A 19,477-nucleotide genomic window follows, 5' to 3' on the forward strand; every position below is an offset into this window, starting at 1 on the left:
TTTATTATTTATTGTAGACTTGTAGTTATAAGTTCATATTCAAACAAAAAAGGAAATCAAAATTCGTGAGGGCCACAAGAAGCCAAATTAATTAATGTGTGAGAAAGACATGTGGACAATGTGAGTTGTTAGAAGACATTAAATTAGAAGGGCCCAACTCTTCATGAAACGGTGCGTCGTGGCCAAATCATTAATGTTAATAACCCCTTTTTGTTACCTACTAATTACCAAAATTTTTGGTCCCAATTTGACTTTATAATAAAACAATATTCCTTTAAAGAATTTCTCTATCTAAAACTTAATATGAAAAGGCAAAATTGTGACCTTTTTTTCTTTTTTTGTTGGTATTTGAATTAAGATCTTAAATGGGTAGTTAGAGCAAAAAGTGTTTTTGAGGATTGTGGTGTTTTTCTTTGAATTTGAAAAATGAAGATTCATGGTGTGAAAGGAGTTTGTATGATATTGTAAGCTTTTGTTAATGGAAGTAATAAATATCGTTAATCGTAGCTCTAGATTACTTAGCGTTGAATTAGATAAGGGTTGAGTAATTCTTTGTAAGTTATCTCTCGCATGGTTCTCGTAAAAAATGAGCATCAAATAGAATCCAAATAAAATTTCACATAAAAATTAGGTAGGGTGGTTTGTTGACGTGATATTAATGTGAAATTGGAACTATAAGTATAGCATAAGTTTAAATCCTATTCAATCAAAATAATAATAAAATCTTTTGTGATTTAATATCATTTTATTTGCTCATCTTTTAAGTGTGATTATATTTTCTATTGATATTTTCATTTTTAATTAGATCAGCGAATCAATTCACGAATAATCAAATAGTAATTTATTAAAATAAAAATTCAAAGTCTCATTTTTCTTTAATGAAACCTATCAATTTTTATTTCTCTTCATTTTTGTTATCTTAAATACTCTTATATAGATGAACACGATCAATAATCTGTTTAATAATAATACACTATTTTTATTATAAAACCAAAGTAAATATTAGCAAAAAATAATAATAATAATAATAGTAAGAGTAAATTGTGGGAACATTTTTTAAAGTAGTAAAATAAATTAAAAGATTTTTAAGCTATACTAAAATAATACACTTTTAAACTTTGTATTTTATTTTTTTAAAAATAATCTTAAATTAAATTAAAGAGAACAATAAAAGATGGTTAATAAAATGTTTTTAAAAAATATATATTCTAATTCTATTTTTAAATATATCAAAAAATGATAGGGTGGATCTATAATAGATATAAAAAACAAGTATTTGTGATATTTTGGTATTAATAAGGTAGGATGGTGTATTATAAGTAGAAGATGATATTTTAACATATTTATAAATATTTTATAAGTTTGGTGATTTAAAATTTAAAAAGAGTAGTTTGTGGGAAGGAGAGCACCCCATGGTCCAACAAAATAGGAAAAATGAAAAAAAGAGTAGAAATTCCAACATAGAAGAAGAGAAGCTTTCACATTCTCAAATTTATTCTCTTTTTTTTTTTATATATATATAGCTTTCAAATTATTAAATATTAAGTTTCAAGAATCTCCGGCCATGGCGGCAAACTCTACACACTAAAAACCATGGCTTCCACTTTCACCCATTTCTATGGAGTTCCCTTCTTCTTCTTCTTCTTCTTCTTCTTCTTCTCTGTTTCTCTCTCAGATCCCCGAATATCCCAATCCGGAAGTATCTGTGGAACTCTCAAGCCTCCACCTTCATCCAGATTTATCCCAACCTTCATCGAAGAAATGGAAGCCATATCCGAGCTTCTCACTACTCGCTCTTGGACAACTCACTTCGTCAATTCCACTCCACCGATGTTCGCATTATCTCAATGCTTCAACGATCTCTCTCACACCGATTGCCTTCTCTGCTACGCTGCCAGCCGTACCTCCCTTCCCCGTTGTCTCCCTGCCATCTCCGCTCGGATCTTCCTTGATGGTTGCTTCCTCCGGTATGATAATTACAGCTTCTATAAAGAATCCACTGATTCGGTTAGGGATTCGGTGAATTGCACCTCGGAACTGGGGGAAATCGATCAATCTGAGAGGTTAGTGTTCGGGGAGAATGTTAGGGTTGTTGTTGAGACTGTGACGACGAAGGCTATGGAGAAGGGTGGATTTGGGATGGGGGAAGTTAGTGGGATGTTTGGTTTGGCGCAGTGTTGGGGGAGTGTTGAACCTGAGGGATGCAGGGCTTGCTTGGAGAAGGCGAAGAGGAGTATTGGGAGTTGTTTGCCGAGTAAAGAAGGAAGGGCTATGAATGCTGGGTGTTATTTGAGATATTCAACTGTGAAATTCTATAATGATAAGGATGAAGATCGGGATCATGATGGTAAAAATGCGAAAACCCCTGTTTCTTCAATTGTTGATACTGTTGCATTTGATCATTTCTTTCTTTTGTTGAATGATTAGCTTTCGTTTGGTGTTTGATTTTTCTATAACTTGAACTGAACATTTTGGTGAATGTCACCCTACGTATTGTGTTTATGGATCCTGGAGAAACAGAGAGAGAGTGTGTGTGTGTGTGTGATTCTTCTATTTCTAGCATGATTTTCAACTTTTTTCTTGGAAAAAGTGATTATGGAAGATACCAATTAGTTTTAAATTGCAAAAGATTCTTTGTGTCAGTAGTTTATTTGGCTCTTTTTCTCTTTCCAAGTTTGTATATTTCAAAAAGAAACAGGGGATCTCACAGCTGCTTCTTCACTCTCAAACCCCTTAAATGAAGCGGAAAAACTTCTGGTTTTTTAGTGTTTTTCAATTAGTCCACCTTGATTAATTGCCATTAGAGCTTTTTGAGTCGATCCATTTCCAATAATTATTCTTATTCTATATCTCTTTTTTTATGTTTTGGGTTCAGGATTTTCTGGAAGAAGAGCTGTAGTTACCATTGCCTTAGCTTCAGCTGCCTCCTTGATCATCTTCTTTTCAGCTGTGTTTGCGTGTTATACAAGAATTTCAAAGTTCAAGAAAGGTAAGCTTTATGAAATTGTCAAGATTTAAACAAAGGATGGGAAAACTGTTATCTCCAGTGACTTATTTTCAGCTCTGAGCCTTGTGATTGATCTTTGGATTCCTCATTTATTTTCCAGAAAAGAAAAGGCAATCCCTCATTCCAGTTTCGCTTAAGGATTCCGATTTGAACTTCAAGTATGAAACACTTGAAAAGGCAACTAATTACTTCAACCTATCAAATAAGATAGGCCAAGGTGGAGCTGGTTCTGTATATAAAGGGACTCTTCCAAATGGGCAGATTGTTGCTGTGAAGAGATTGGTTTTCCATACAAGGCAATGGGTTGATGAGTTCTTCAATGAGGTGAATTTGATCCGCGGAATCCAACACAAAAACCTTGTTGCTCTTTTGGGTTGCAGCATTGAAGGGCCTGAAAGTCTGCTCGTCTACGAGTTTGTTTCGAACGGGAGCCTTGATCATTTCATTTTCGGTAATATTTTGTGCTTTGTAACCGTCTTTTTATGTTTTTTTTTTTTTTTCTTTTTTACTTCTCATGATCTCTCTTATCTTCTATGCACAGATAAGAACAAGGCTCAGATTCTAAGCTGGAAGCAGCGTTTTAATATTATAGTGGGAACAGCTGAGGGGCTTGCACATCTTCATGAAGGTTGTAAAATAAGAATAATCCATAGAGACATAAAGAGTAGCAATGTTCTACTGGATGAAAATTTCAACCCAAAGATAGCGGATTTTGGCCTCGCTCGGCATTTTGGAGCCGATCAGTCTCATCTTAGCACAGGAATTGCTGGAACACTGTAAGAGACCTCAACTAAATATTTTCTTTTATACTGTATCTCAACTTTATTCAAAACACCTAACCGAACAATGTTTGGTGGAACAGAGGTTACATGGCTCCTGAATATCTTGTTCGAGGACAACTTACAGAAAAAGCAGATGTTTATAGTTTCGGGGTGTTGATACTCGAGATAGTCTGCGGTAGAAGAAACAGTTCCTTTACTGAGAACTCCACCCCACTCCTCCAAACAGTAAGATTCATGACTGTTGTGTCTATAAACTTTCACCAACTCTAGAATCTTACATGAATTTATTTGATCTGACTACTACTCATAAAAGGAGAAGTGGTTGATAATATTGTCAACAAAGAATGTTTAGGCATATTTTTTTTATAAAGAAAGAGAGAACAACAATCGAGATAAAGAAATGTGACCGAACAGACTTATTTTCCATTTGCAACAGGTTTGGGATCTGTACAAAACAGAAAGATTAACCGAAGCCATTGACACAAGCCTGAACAAGGATTACCCTGCAAAAGAAGCCATGGATATTCTACAAATAGGACTTTTATGCACACAAGCTCTAGCTTCTTTGAGACCGTCAATGGCAACGATAGTGAAACTGTTAACAAGTGATGTAGAACGGAAGGTTGGCATCCCAGAACAACCTCCATTTCTGAATCCTTGTGGAACTTCAAAAAGGTCTTGCAGGATTAGCAGCTTGGTATCTCATGCAGTTTCCAAACTTGAAGTTTCTTCTTGCACATCAACAGATTCAGGTTTCTCTTCTAACTTGCCTTCAAGAAGTGGAGATTTTGCTGAACTGAATTCAAATTGAACTTTGAATTCTCTTGATAAACTATATACCAACACTCACAGAGACCAATTCTTTTTGTAACATATCCAAAAAAATTCCTTGGTTCGAGCTGAAGTAGCAACCTCACCCGGTTCTTATCGAATCAACCACAATCTGTTTGCATTCGTGAAGATCCCAAGAAAACGTCTTCTACTTCTACTACACTCAGCAATCAAAGTATCTGTTTTTTCCCTCAAGTTCGAGCTATGGTTTGACTGAAATGCTCATAGTCCAGCAGTTAAAATATCTACTCCTCTCGACACGTTCATAGTCGGGTAGTTAAAGTATAGACTCCTTTCTCGAGGTCGAATCTACTCACTTTTACTCCTTTCTTGAGGTAAAAATTCATGCCTCTACATTTTGTTGGCTCACAAAAGAAATGGAGGGTAAGAAGAAAAAAAAGGTTACCCAAATGAGGAACTATGAGTAGCTCTTTAAATTTTCTATTTACTGAAATTCTTTGAAGATCAAATCAAAATTGTACCATTAGTTTATGAAAGAAGGAGACCGGTTTTTTTCCCCAACAGTTTGGGATCAACTTGACTTCACTTGACAATACCAAATCCAATTGTAATCAAAAGTTTCAATATTGGAAAACTAATGCCTTCAAACTTTGGCATATCTCTGTTGTTCCTTTTACCCATATTATGGGTAGAAAAAATGTCTATTTATTAAGGATTAACACACCTAACAAATAAATCACCCTATTTGTACCACAAATTATCTACGGTAAACTATGATAGAACAAGATAGATTATTATTGTTTTCCTCTATCATAATAGAGAATAAAAGATGTAGGGTCCGTTTGGATTGAATTAAGAACAAAATGTTTTTCAAAAATACATTTTCTTTTAAACACTTGCATTTTTTGTTAGACTTTTTTATATATGAATTTTGTTTGGTTTATTATATACTAAAAATGTTTATACTTAACTCAAATTACCATAATACTAAACACTTTTTTATATATGAATTTTTTTAAAAAAAACATATACTTTGAAATTTATAGCACTAGATCTTGAAACTAATTGTTCTAATTGTTTTAAAATTTTGAAATCAGTAAAGTTAAAACCAAATATTACTTTTTTTTTCCTTTTAAATAAATAAATTAATAAGAGAAGTATTACTTTTTTTTCTTTTAAATAAGTAAGAGAAAAGGAAATTAGAACTTGATTTATCATGTTGTTTTAGTAATTATTTATAAAAAAGATGAAAAGTCAATACTTTATTTCTTTCAACACCATAATATATTAATAAGATTGGAGACGGCTAGTATGGAGGACAATTTTGTAATTTTCATATAAAAAATTGTGAATTTTCTATTCGATCATCTAAATTTTATTTTCTAAAAATTTAGTTTTTAATGATTTTTCTATAATGAATGATTTTATAAATAAATTTCTAAAAAAATGCATTATTCTAATTTGTTAAACTCTACCATTTTTTTTAAATAGTTTTTTTTGGTAAAATTAAACACTTTCAAATTTCAACCAAACAGACCATAGTGTATATTTATATATATAAAAAAATTATCATAAAAAATAATTTTACTTTTAAAAAAATCCCAATTGATTGGCTAAGGGTCATGGAAGGCAATTAATAGACTTGGATATCACTTGTCTAAAATTTGCCTCACAATCACAACTTTAAAAATAAATAATAAAAAAAAAAACTATATCCCCATTTATTATTTTGGTTAGGAGTTTGAAGTTGATTTCATGCAAACAGAAAAAGTGTCTTAATAATGGGAAAAAACCTTCATTATCATGAAAACAAAGACAACACAAAACCACATTAATTGACCGAATTTATAAACATTAATTCATTGTGAAGATTTAAATAGATCGATCTACCATAACTAGAAGTTCAATTTTTCACCTAAAAAATTTATTTTGATACAATTCAATTCTTGTGAGGCAAATATTTATTTTAAAAGCAATTCAACTTCTTACAAAATGGTTTAATTTTAGAAAAATGATTTAAAATACATAAAAAAAAATAATCATCTCTCGTTAGCATGAACAACGATTCAACGATCGTGGAAATTTATCAAGGCTGTTTTGGATTTTTAAAAAAACGTTTTTATTTAACTTTTTTATAAAAAAGATTTTAAATACCTAAAAAATTTATTTTTAGTGGCAGTTAAACACTTTATTTTTTAAAATTTATTTTTTAAATAAAACATTTAAAAATATATTTTAAATACACCTTAAACGTATCTTCTAACAATATATCAAATATCTAAAAATTTTATCATTTACATGTTGATTACCATCTATATTGGCATGTTTTCATGGATTCTTTATTCATCAATTAATATTTTCTTTATAACGTAAAATAATATAAAATATAAAAAAGTAAACCTTAAAAGTTTATTATAAATATTATATATGTTTAATAATGTAAATTTATCTTTTTGAATTTTTTGTTTTTCTAATTTTTTTTAGAAATACATATTAGAATTGACTTAGTTTCGTACAAAATTTTGACAAATTAAAACGTTTGGTATTTGTGTTGATATTTTTTACCTTATATTACTATTGTTTTAGAATTTTATTCCCTAGACGATCTTGAGAAAAATTCTAGTATTATTATAGACTTGTAGTATGGTAAGTAATTTTCTTTTTCATTCTACGATGTTGAAGAATATTGTAAAAAGTACCAACTAAATTAATAAATAATTCGATTGGTGTGAAATCTGAATGAGATTGGTAAGTATTACCATAATAAAAATCACTTTAGGACTGATTTTATTTGCAACTTTACACCTATTTGACGAAGTCTTAATTGAATAGATGAGTAGTTTAGGTTAGTATTTACTATTAGTCTCTTAAACTTGAAAAGAAACATTTTACTTCTTGTGGTTTGAGAAAATAGAAAGATATTGTAGTTCTTGTAATGTATGCGAAAAAGTTGGTATAAAACTAGAGGATATATAATTTGACATTCAAAATATGTTATTAGTATCATCATAATTCAAATTCAAATGGTTAAGGCATTATACCTTTAACTAGAAAGTCAAAGTTCCACTTCTCACATTCTATATTTTGCATTTGTGTTTATATTAACCAATGTCTCTGCAGGAATAATTATGAGAAGGAAAAATAACATATATTTTTCTCGTATTTCTCCTTTAAATTTTCATTAAATCAGTAAGCTAGTCATGTACACATTTATTATCAACTATTTCTAACAACTACATCTATATTAAAAGCATAGCCTAAGGTTAGGGACTAAATAATATATTTAGGCTATAATTAATATGGATTTTAGGCGATGTGCAAGGGAAGCTAGTTTATCCATAAAAGCAATGAATTCATCATCAGAAGATAAGGGTGGCCATTTCCACCAACCTCCAAGAACACCCACAACTGTGAAGTCTTGATGTTTCATTTCAACTTTGGCGACACATAAAACCTTGTAGTCTTCAACTTCAACTTTTCTTGCAACCAAACGCTGCACATTCATCAAATAACACTCTTGAGTATCATCTAAAATTGACCAGTACACATTTTCCATAAATGAAAAACAACTAAGAACGATTGAGTTAAATAAAGATCTCTAATGGATATCATGTAGAAGACGCTTGGCCCAATGTCTCATTACAAAGTACAAGAGCATTATCAATTAAAGGTGCGTTTTATATGACCCCTTTGGAAATGTTAAGAGAGCATCAAATCCATTAAAAAGTACTTTTCAAAATTTCATGAAATTTTGAAAATTGTTAAAAATATTTAGAAGCTCTATTTGGAGAACCACTAAACAATACTTTCGGGAAAAACTCATTCCAACAAATTATAAATCTTATATTTTGTTAGTAAACATGAGTAGAATCATAATACATCAGATGGTAAGTATTAGACAGTGAGATTGAATAAGACACTGTAAGAGATAGGGGGCATTGGGAATGGTTAGTAGGATATTAGTAAGGGTATCAATGGTAATTAGCCAGAAAAACTTTTTTTTTCTGTTTTTAGTACAACAATTGTGGAGATGAAGATTAAACTTCTCATCTCTAAGATAAAAGGTCATGTCAATTACCAATGAGCTAAGCAACTAGAAAAAATTGGTTATAAATAAAGAGAGTTATACTTAAGAAAGTCGTCAATCCAAGGTGAGTTGACTGTGGAATAGAGATAACTCTCTCAAAAAGCTATTGATATTGTAAATATATAGTCGTCTTTAGTGATTTCTTGTATTTGCTGTGTTCGGATATCTAACATACACATACCTTCTTCCAGTTAGAGAGATGAGGCTCGTGGGATGAAGAAGAACGCAACTGAAACAATTCAAGACCCATAATCAATATATATGCCTAATATTGCATCACAGATTCTCATGTCAGATACAAGCTAGACGATACAATTTCAACTAACCTTATCCACAAAAATGTAAACAGATAGAGGGCTGGGTTTTGTGCTAACAAGGAATAGAACCACTTTTCCCACAACGTCTATAGGATGATTCAAGTTTATCAACACAGTCCAACAGAGAAGAAAAGGCAACCAGAGTCTTAATGCTAGCTCCCAAATTCTTTTTACAGATTTTACATATTTTGAAGTATCTATAACCTCTTGGGAAGCATCGATTAATCTGTCTGCATTATTTTGTTTTGGAAAGAAAAAAGTATGAGTATAATTAAATTTTAAATATGTTGGAACGTCAAACAAATCCTTCTGACCAAAATATAAAGCTTAACTTCATTCCTTTTGGCTCATTTAAGGGTCCGAGGCTTTCAACTGAACCAAAAAAACAAGATTTTTGCTCACCTTCCATAGCAAATGAAGCATTGGGCCACGAATTGATTGATCCAAGAACAACTGATGTACCCAAAATGGTTCTCTTACTAAGCTGACTTCCTGTTAGAATTTTCAATAGATGATTAGAAGAAATCTTGCTTTTCTTGAAAAAAAAATCTATATTTTTATAGAGCATAATAATACAACGGCCAAAAAGTCCCCATTTCAAACAGAAGTCAAACAAAAAACATTGATAGACTTGAGAAATTTGATAGCTCAAGCCTAAAGCAACTACAAGGTTAATCGAACTGCACAAAAACTTACCTAAACAAAAGACAAAAAGAAAATGGGAGGAACAATTTGATTGCACCAACCATGTGATCAATCAACAATGGTACATAAATGGGGCACAAAGAAACAATGCTATGCTCGATCCAAAAATTTTCAGGATGATGGAAATTTGGAGACTCTATCACAAATAAGCAAAATCTAATGATCCAAGTATACTGACAAATAAAACCAAACTTGTATGTGTAAAATTCCAAGTCCAATGCAGCTGCTCCCTTGATGGCTTTTATAAATCTTTTAGTGAATGCATATTAGTGAACACATCAGATAGTTTTCCCTCAAAGGAAAGACAGAAAATTAAGTGTGAGAATGTTTTTTAGGACAACTTTTAGAATATGATAAATACAAGTGATGTGTTCACCAATAATAAAAAAATGGAGACTCATTAATATTGCTCAATTAGACAATACAAGTGAGTTTAGGACAACCTTTAGTAAATACATTTATCCCATTAAAAGTACCTTTCAAGCAAATTTCAAAAACCCTACATTACACCTAGCTGAATCAAAACCCAATGACTTAACCAGATAGGTTACGGTAAATTTAATCACGTTAACGCTTTAACCCACCTCATAAGTAGAAATCAATATAGGTTCGAACCTATCTTCTTTTCTGATATCATGTTAAAACACCACTAAACCTAAAAGCATAAGCTGATAGGTTACGGTAAATCTAAGCCTATCCTAAAATGATTTGAAGACAAGAATTGCATAATTGCTTACAGAACGAGTGCTTTCACTCAAAAGCACTTTTTTTCCAAAGCCATCCAAAACTTAACCCTAGTCCTGTTCCAAAATCTAAATGGAATAGGTTCATCATACACGAAATACCGTTCATTATACCCGAAATGCCACGAGCTCTTAACATTAGCTCTATGCTCAAAGCACCAGTATCCAATGCTCACCAGCAATTACAATGCTACATTTCGGCCACAAAGAAAAATCCTAATCCACAGTGCATAAGAACTAACTAGTGATCAGCCAAAACTACAAAATCAATGTTGCAGATAGACTTGATAGTCAGCAGATGATTGGGAAAATGAAAAGTTGAAATCAATTTTACCTACTAAAGGAAGATAAATTCCTTTAGCGCCAGAAAATGCAAGTCTGAGATTGGGAAGGCGGTTGCAGAGAAATGATCCGAAATTCGTCGGAAACAATTTGAAAGGCTCAAATTTCGCACAACCTAAAATTGGAAACAGTAGAGCAATCAGACGAAACAATGGAATCAAAACACAATCGAAGGAACTTTGGAAAGTAAAGATAAGATAAAAACATACAGAATCTGGCGGGATTGAGGAAGGATGAAGAAGAAGAAGATGATGATGATGAAGCGAAGACGAAAGCTCTAGGAAGAGGGCGAAGAAACTTAGAGGCGAAGGCCATGCACAAATTTTCGAAGAACTAATTCAATCGATTGGGTTGATCACTTAAAATTCTTTCGAGTGCAAAGTGAACAAATATGTTATTAGTAAGACAAATACCTAAATCTACTAGGATATTTTACAAATATCCTAAATTACAAATATGTTATTAGTAAAAAATCCTAAATCTATTAGGAAATTTTACAAAAAAATATCCTAAATTATGATTTATGTTTTAGATTAGGTTTTCCTAAATTTTTTAGGACGTTTATACCCTTATAATAATTATTAATTATATATAATTTTTAAAATTAAATTCAAATGATTTCTTTATTTATATTATACTAAATTAATGAAATTATGTAAATTACAACTTTTTTTTTATTTGGCCTATTAGTTAAGTGTATAAATTTATTATGTAAATTAATTAAAAGTACTTTATTAATTAATATAAAATGAAATCTTTTTTATATAAAATTATTTAATTATTAAAAATAACAATATATCATTATTTACATTACTCTTGAACCGTCTAAGATAAAAGATTTAGCACCAATCAAGATTTCGTTTTTTTTCATAATTCAATTTAGATAGTCTAAGATAAAAGATTTAGCGCCAATCAAGATTTCGTTTTTTTCATAATTCAATTTCGATCGTTTCTTCCATCAATTTCATTGTTATCAATATCGTTCTTCATTTTGGTTCTTTAGTTTATTTCAAAATTTTGTTTTATATACAATTTTCACTTAGTTGTGTTCCTCAATTAATTTTTTTTTCTTCCAATTTCAATTAATTACTTTCATTTTCCTTTTCTTCAAATTTCGTACTTTACCGAGATTTTGCTTACATATATATATCACTTCATATATACAATATGACATATGTATTCTTTCTTTTTTCATTTCGTAGCATATATTTTTTCTTCAAAGGTTTGTTCTTTCTTTTTCAATTTCGTAACATATATTTCGGTCTTATATTTCTTTCTCTAACCAGTCAGTGGGTTCACTTAAGGGTCACCGAGAGCAAGAGGTGATAGAGATTATTTGGAGGGTTGACTCTAAAGGGTGTTTAATAGTCAAGAGTGTTTACAACTTGGCCCTAAATTAGGGGTCTATGCCTTTTTGTTTTGAAAGGATAAGCCTTTTTTGAAAGTCGGTGTGGCAAGTCCTTACCGATGTCTTTTCACCCTCGAGAATATCATTAAAAGAGGAGTTGATACTAACCCCTTTGTTTGTTTTGAAGGAGTTTTGCATAATCATCAAGCTAAGTCGTGTCTTTTGGGTTGCAAATTCTCTAAAAGAAATCATGTGTTGTTAGAGCCTTGCGAACTGCTGGCCCGAAGTTATGAATAAGCTTTAAAGGTTCAGATAGAGAGGTAGTGCTCATCCCTTTGTGGGATTTGTGAAGCTATAAGAATCTTATAAGTCTCTACCGATCTCTCCCTTTGGACAAGCAAGTCTGTTGAGCAAGATTTCAGGGCATGTTGAGAGTTCTTTAGGATTGGCCTTCGTCAGTCTGACCTGTGCTAGAGGGGGAGTCAGATGAGTCATGAGTCCCAAGCCCTACCTCCTACATTGGGTGCTGGAAGTTTAACTTGAATGCTTCAAGTGTGACCATGAGGATGCTAGTGGGATTAGTTAGGTGGTTTGCAGGATTAGCTGGGTGGTTTGTGGCTTTTCGGTGCAACTTCGTTGATCCATAAAGATTCTTGAAGCCCACGCCATTGTGAAAGGCTTGGAAGCTTTCATTGAATGCTTTGTTTTTTTGTTCTCCTCTTCCGCTTTTTGTTGAGTCTGATTGTTTTGAGCTTGTTAATGCTTTATCTCATAAGAGTCTTGATCTATCTGAGTTCGCAGATTTTTTTGAGGACATTGAGGTTTTAGCCATGTCAGCTTCTGTTCATGGATTGGCTCATCGATTAGCTAAGTCGCTTTGTTGCATGGCAATTAGAGGGGTTGTTTTGTGCCCTATTGTTCTTCACTATCTGGAGATGGGGTGGGGCTTCATTTATTATCGTTACTGAGTATCCACTACCCTACTTATCATCCGACGTTATTCACTACCTTTGTTGGTGAGGATTATGCACTTGGTTAGTTTTTCTGTATGAAGTTTCTTTTCAAAAGAAAAATATTACATTTGAGTTAAATTTACAATCTACGAAAAAGTATGAAACTTATTATTTATGGACTGTGATTGAAGGTCTTAGATTGTCATTGTCCTCAAACAATAAATAAAAACTCCAACGAAAATTACAATAATATTTTTTTAAAAAATCCGTGAAACTAAAGACGATTATTTTTCAATAAAACCAGTAATACCCATTTATTGAAAGAACTTCATGGTTATGATATTTAATCGACCACGTATCATATATATATATATATACCCACCAAACTCAAATAATGAAAAAAAGAAACCATTTTGGTCGATATAAACCTAAGTTTTTATTTGTTTAGTAAAAAATTGTCGCTTTTCGAAGTATTGGTCATTTTCCCCTTCTATTTTTCACCTTCTTCTTTCATTAAAATCCTAACAATGATCGGCAATTTTTTATTTTGGTTCTCATATATTTCCTTTTCGTCTCCCCTAAATGAATAATAAAGAAAAATAGTTGTTTGATGTTTTGGTTCTTCTTTCTTACATAGAGAAAACCGTAAGAATAGCAAAATAACGGATAACAAACTGGAATAGCAAATTCCAAAAATATATTGATTCATAGCAAAACAGGCTAATGTAGAATTTTTTTTTTCTTTTTTCAGCCGATTTTGCCTCTGTATATAGGAGAATTCTTATCCAAAAGATACAATTATTTGTGCAGGTTAAAATGATGGAATATAATCGAGAATCATGAAACAGTATATTTGCAAATCATTCAGTTTTGTAAAAATATTAAATAAATATTTATTTTTTGGGATGAATCTGATTGAATCAACGTCCCTAGATTTATGCCCGCAATTTAAGTTGTATCTTACTCGTGCAATTATGATACATTTAACGTGTATATGATTATTATAGGAAAATTATGATCTTCCCCATAATCTTGCTACTTGATTTCCCGAAACTTTTCATATTTCTAATAACAATTTATTTAACATAATACTAAATTAAAATTAAAATTGTATCTTACTTCTGCAATTACGATGCATTTAAAAAAAATAATCTTCCCCTAAGATTATCCACTTATGTTATTAAAAAAATTATCATTCACTAAAATCGTGTTATTTGATTCATATCTTGCAAATATAAATTCAATATTTTTTAATTATTTATATTCCAAAATGTTAAAAAAAATTGAATATTTTATTTTTGGAATGAATTAATTGAGAGTAGAGGATTTTTTTTATTTAAATTGAAAAAAAAATGAAGATATTTAAGGGAAAAGAATAATGATAATAATAATAATTTATTATTGTTGTTGTTATTAATATTATTAATATTGTTGTTGTTGTTCATGAGTTCGCATTCTTCGTCCATCTTTTTCAATCTCACCAAACCCTAGCCACTGAACTTGACAAAATTTTAGGGATCTCACCAAACCCTAGCCACTGAACTTGACAAAATTTTAGGGATCACCTGAATGTTAATATGAATGTGCGTGCAACAATTGAGAAGTATAATCTCTTGTTGAGAGTAAAATTTTCTAAGAAGCAGAGCTCAAACGAGCGAAGAAGAAAATCCCTTGAAGAAACTCACTTTTGCGCCAAACGAAAAATAATCTATAATCGATTTGATGAAGAAGATGGTCGACAAGAAGAAAGCTCTTTGATTTGCACCAAATTTATGAAGACTTTGAAGCTTTTGTGGAGGACGGAGCTTGAAGCTCTAATCTTTTCTTATGCAACCAATTGAATACGTTGAAGATTTGTTCCAGGAACAAAGGGTTTCATGATTTTTTTATGATGGAATCTACGAAAGTGCAAGATAGGGAAAGTTGGATTCTTTTTGGCTTTTTAGAGTTTCATGGGTTTCAAGATGTGAAGAGAGTGATGCACAATTTCAAGATGTGTTATTTAATTAGAAGATATTTGGATTTTAGGTGAACAATTGTATTTATGACTAGTTTTTGAATTGGGTAGGGACATTTGAACATTGTTCCATCTATTTATTTTTTAGTTTTGTTATTCTAACAATTTAAAAATAATTTTACTATTTTATCAATGTAAACCTTCTAATTTGTCATTCTTCTTTTAAGTCACAAGCGATTAGGACTTTTATGTAAACTATATGTGACAATTAAAGCTATTCAAGTAAATGGACCTATATAGTATATATTCAGGTTACGTGTATAGTAGAAAGCCCTTAAATCAACCATGATAATCGGCTTTCACTTTAGGCAGCAAACTTAGGATTGAGATGGCAATATAACTTTGCTTTAATAGTTATCTTTTAAAAATAAAAAAGCATATATCGGTTTCTTGGTTTTCCAATTATTATTTAAATAAAAAATGATAAACAATAGACAAACAACTATCCTTGACTAATCGATCTTAATTCGGTTGATCAGATAGATTTTACGTGTCTTTATATACACTTCTGAAAAAGAGTAGAATTAACAACTCAGAGATAGAAACGATCATTGATTAGTTAAAGTTAGTTTTTGACAAAATTCATACCCTAGTCGATTTAATAAATGTTTTTTATCAAGACAAAATCAATTTAATACTTGGAAATATTTTTTTTCTACCCAAAGGCTTACACTTTATTTATTTATTTATATTTATGGACACATTTTTCTTCTAAAATAATCCTATAGACTTTTTTTAATTACAAAATTATCATATGACTCATAAACTTTATAATCACTAATTGAGATAGTGAAACCTAATATTCAATTCCTTTAAACGATGAATAAATAATAAATTATTTTGTAAGTAGAAGATGTATATGAAATAAATATGATATCCAAATAGTTTTTGTTTTTAATATATCCATATATTCTACTTCAACAAATTTTGATTTTTTAAAACAGTATAATAAAAAAAAATGTTTTCATCCCTAAATTTAAAACAACCATTCAAAAGTTTTCTAAAAAAATTAACCAATAGTAATTTATATAACATTTTTCTTAGAAGTTAGATTCAATCAAAGTTTGATATTTACTTATTTTTAAAAAAATCTTAATTGTTCTACCCATTGTTGAACTGTTTTTTAAGTTAGATATTAATGGTTTCTGTTTGTATACTAATGGTGCAAATATTTTTTTGTACTCTTTTTTAGTTTGTTTGTAATGTTGAAATTGTTTGAAGTTTAGGAGTATTTTCATTCAAATGGTAATTCTGTTTTTTTATTAATTTTTTAAATTTGTAAATAATTAACCTAAATTACAAAGTTAAATAAGATCTTTTTCTTTCCTTTTTATAATTTACCAAAATCTTGTTTTAAAACTTAATTTTTAAATAATAAAAAAAATGGATACTTTCTCTTTAAATAAAAGGGAGAAGCTTCTTCATTCAAAATCACCGACTAATTTGGTTGATTTGACCAGTTGTCGTTTCAACCGATTAAAAGGACTCTTAACTGTCGTTTTGAACCCAATCCGTGCGGATTTGCGGAGATAATTAAAGGTTTAGTTTAAAATGAATATAATGATGACACGTGGACATTAAGCAATGTACTTTCCTTTAAATTAGTGTAAAATAAGACTAATCTTATCGTAATGAAGGCAGCATTGGTTTTGTGGCTTAACCATATTATGACACGTAGTATCCTTGTTTCCAAACATATATCCGCTGATGACATGCTGACTTATTTGTAATTAATTTCATAATGGAAACATATTTAATAAAAGGATAATTCTAATCACTTTACACCATCTAGAAACATTAGGTTGATTCAAGATTCAAATCTCATTACTATCTTTTATTGGTTTTAAATGCTTTTTAAAAATTGTAAAAAATAATAATTTCGTATTCGTTATAGATATTAGAAGCCTTCGTGCTTATTGTTGATAAAATTTAAAATTATCGATATTATTAGTATTTTTGTTATCGATTATTGATAAAATCTAAAATTGTGATGTAATTTACCAATGTTGTTGCAGATTTGTTATTGTCAATAACTTTCTTTTCTATTATTAGTTAATTTATTTATTTTTATTGAATTTGTTAGTTCAAGTAAACACTCATATAAATGAAAGTATTTATTTTTGTATCGTTGAAACTTATTATCTCTTGAATGGATATCAAATTTATAAAAACATGAAACGTCAAATATATGAGTATAACTATACTTAATTACATGTAATAAATATTAGAGAAAACAAGTTTCTAGGTTTTGAAGAATACATGCCTTTGGTTCGTTTGATTCTATTTTTATTTTAAAAAATTATATAGCATTTTAAATTAGAAAAATATCTTATAAAAATCATATCCTCCTTAAAACTATTTTTAAAATCTAAATATCATATAACTAATTTTAAAGATAATAAGTCTTTATAAACCTATCTTATAAAACTAAAATACCAAAAGATATATTTTGAAAACTCGATGATGAAATGAATTTATTGTTGCGGTAAACCTCATAATTAAAAATGTTCATTTTTAAAGCTAGTATACATCAAACTCTATACTAAAAAAAATAGTTTTCTTAAATATTATTAATAAATAGATATTGTACTGCCCACCGGCAATTAAAATGAAAATGTAAAAGATGGGAAAGTTCAAACTTCAGAGGACGGTGTCGGCACATTTCAGTTGGAAGCACGTGTGACACACACGATGACCGAAACAATCCTCTCACTGACTCCCACGTGTACATAACAAGCATGAAACTAAACAACTTTCATACACATGAAGCTTTCTAATTGGTCTGTTCGGGTGGTTGAACTCCCCGCGAGTAGTTATATCGAAACCGCTCCAAACAGTTCTCACCTCCCCCCACTATTTTTACTAGCCACTCACATCTCTGAAGTTGACGTCATTATAAACATATAATATTATATTCTTTGAGAGAAAACGGTGACGTTTCGGAGGTCCAGGGTCGATTACTTCACGAAGAAGAATGCCACGTGGTAATATGGTGGTTTATTTATTTCTGTTAGAAAAATGGAAAAGTAAGAGGTCGGTGGAGGTGGGGCCGAAAAAGAGATCCACGTGGCAGGTTGCTTGAGTGAGAATGGGTCCGACACAGTATATGAATTTTTGTTTGGAATTGTAAAAAGGAGAAAAAGGGCAAAAGAGAAGTATAGTTTTAGAAGGGCAGAGTCGTCAAGGCAACGGATGGGCCCACGGTATTTTGAGGCCCACAAAAAGCCCATAAGCTTTGAATAAAAGAATTTTTTCCTTTTTTTTTTTTTTTTTTTTTTTTGCCCTCTCTCTCAAGTGGATTGAGGTTCATTTATTTAGAAATACATATTTTCTGAAGGAAAAAAAGTTTGCTCCTTTGAATTTCTAAAATATTTACTTTCATTTATGTATTTTTTAACCATGGTTTATTTTAGTATACTTATTTTTAACTTTTTCAAATGGAAAACAAAATAAACATTTTCTAATTTTTTTAAAGAAGTACGTGTACCAACCTGGAAAATTTGAAAAATATGAACAAAAATTGAGAGTGTAAAATCAAAATAGATATTTTGAAATTATGCAAATCAAAAAATCAAAATAAATATATATAAACACGTTTGAAGTGATATATTGTGTCAACTTCGATTAAACATATTTGATTCGAGATAGAGGTCGTAAATTTAAGTTTGATTCATTTTAAATCTTGCTATAAAATTTGCTTGTATTCTCATTTTTTCCTTAACAATATTTCATAATTTTTATTTTGACATTAAGCAAAGTGTTTTATTTTATGTATGTAGAATATAAATATGAAACATTGCAATCTAATGGAGAGACATATTTGAGCAGAGAATCACATAATTTTTCGACTATAACTATTTAGATTAAAGTGGTATATCTTTTCGTGTTTTTTGTCACGTTAAATTTAATCGTGTTAAAATAGTATCTTATATATATATATATATATATATATGCCTAAACCATTATTCTTTTTTTCTCCTTAACATCATATCACTAATTTCTTAAATTAAAAAAAAATGGAAAAGAGAAACTTAAAATTTCCTTATCATGAGGTGGGACTACACATAAACTTGTTAGAAAAATGAAAAAAACACATTTTTTAATGTTTATAAAATGAAATGAAATTCCATTGAAAAGCAAAAAAAATTCCTTCATGGACAAATTCCATCCATGAACTTCAAAAAGAAATTAGTTATTCTTTAAGAAAATGATTGAATATTCATAAAGATGAGAAATTCTTGCCAAGTAGAAGAGGAATAAAGATGAGAGAGAGGGAAGGGGTTTAATTAATTGATTGATTGTTTTTTTATTTTTGGTAATTAATGCCCAAAAAATTGGAGTTTATTTTGAGGAAAGCCCTAGAAAGCTTTGGAAAATTTTTTCA

At 30.2% G+C, this 19,477-nt stretch overlaps 2 protein-coding genes across 2 annotated transcripts; one reads left to right on the top strand and one right to left on the bottom strand.

The window, feature by feature from the left end:
* Window positions 1–1,470: 1,470 nt before the first annotated feature.
* On the top strand, window positions 1,471–5,239 carry LOC101218775 (cysteine-rich receptor-like protein kinase 42). Its single transcript, XM_004141145.3, has 6 exons — window positions 1,471–2,347; window positions 2,876–2,989; window positions 3,108–3,458; window positions 3,549–3,783; window positions 3,870–4,014; window positions 4,226–5,239. The coding sequence occupies exons 1-6, from the start codon at window positions 1,594–1,596 to the stop codon at window positions 4,598–4,600; spliced, it is 1,974 nt and encodes a 657-aa protein (XP_004141193.3). The 5' UTR covers window positions 1,471–1,593; the 3' UTR covers window positions 4,601–5,239.
* A 2,468-nt stretch (window positions 5,240–7,707) lies between these two features.
* LOC101216879 lies at window positions 7,708–11,190 on the bottom strand. Its single transcript, XM_004141054.3, has 6 exons — window positions 10,985–11,190; window positions 10,768–10,890; window positions 9,388–9,477; window positions 8,995–9,215; window positions 8,850–8,897; window positions 7,708–8,074 (listed from the first exon to the last, which is right to left on the bottom strand). The coding sequence occupies exons 1-6, from the start codon at window positions 11,088–11,090 to the stop codon at window positions 7,865–7,867; spliced, it is 798 nt and encodes a 265-aa protein (XP_004141102.1). The 5' UTR covers window positions 11,091–11,190; the 3' UTR covers window positions 7,708–7,864.
* Between the last annotated feature and the right edge of the window lie 8,287 nt (window positions 11,191–19,477).

The sequence above is a fragment of the Cucumis sativus genome, chromosome 3 (genome assembly GCF_000004075.3).
Source record: "Cucumis sativus cultivar 9930 chromosome 3, Cucumber_9930_V3, whole genome shotgun sequence".
In the NCBI taxonomy this organism is placed as follows: Eukaryota; Viridiplantae; Streptophyta; class Magnoliopsida; order Cucurbitales; family Cucurbitaceae; genus Cucumis; species Cucumis sativus.

Bases quoted from the DNA above. Each gene is read 5' to 3' on its own strand.
- LOC101216879 (XM_004141054.3), bottom strand. From the start codon at position 11,090: ATGGCCTTCGCCTCTAAGTTTCTTCGCCCTCTTCCTAGAGCTTTCGTC. The intron at 9,216-9,387 runs GTGAGCAAAAAT...AAAATAATGCAG, and splicing joins TGCTTCATTTGCTATGGAAG to ACAGATTAATCGATGCTTCC. The intron at 8,898-8,994 runs GTTAGTTGAAAT...GAATTGTTTCAG, and splicing joins TTTACATTTTTGTGGATAAG to TTGCGTTCTTCTTCATCCCA.
- LOC101218775 (XM_004141145.3), top strand. From the start codon at position 1,594: ATGGCTTCCACTTTCACCCATTTCTATGGAGTTCCCTTCTTCTTCTTC. The intron at 2,348-2,875 runs GTAAAAATGCGA...TTTTGGGTTCAG, and splicing joins TGAAGATCGGGATCATGATG to GATTTTCTGGAAGAAGAGCT. The intron at 4,015-4,225 runs GTAAGATTCATG...CATTTGCAACAG, and splicing joins CCACCCCACTCCTCCAAACA to GTTTGGGATCTGTACAAAAC.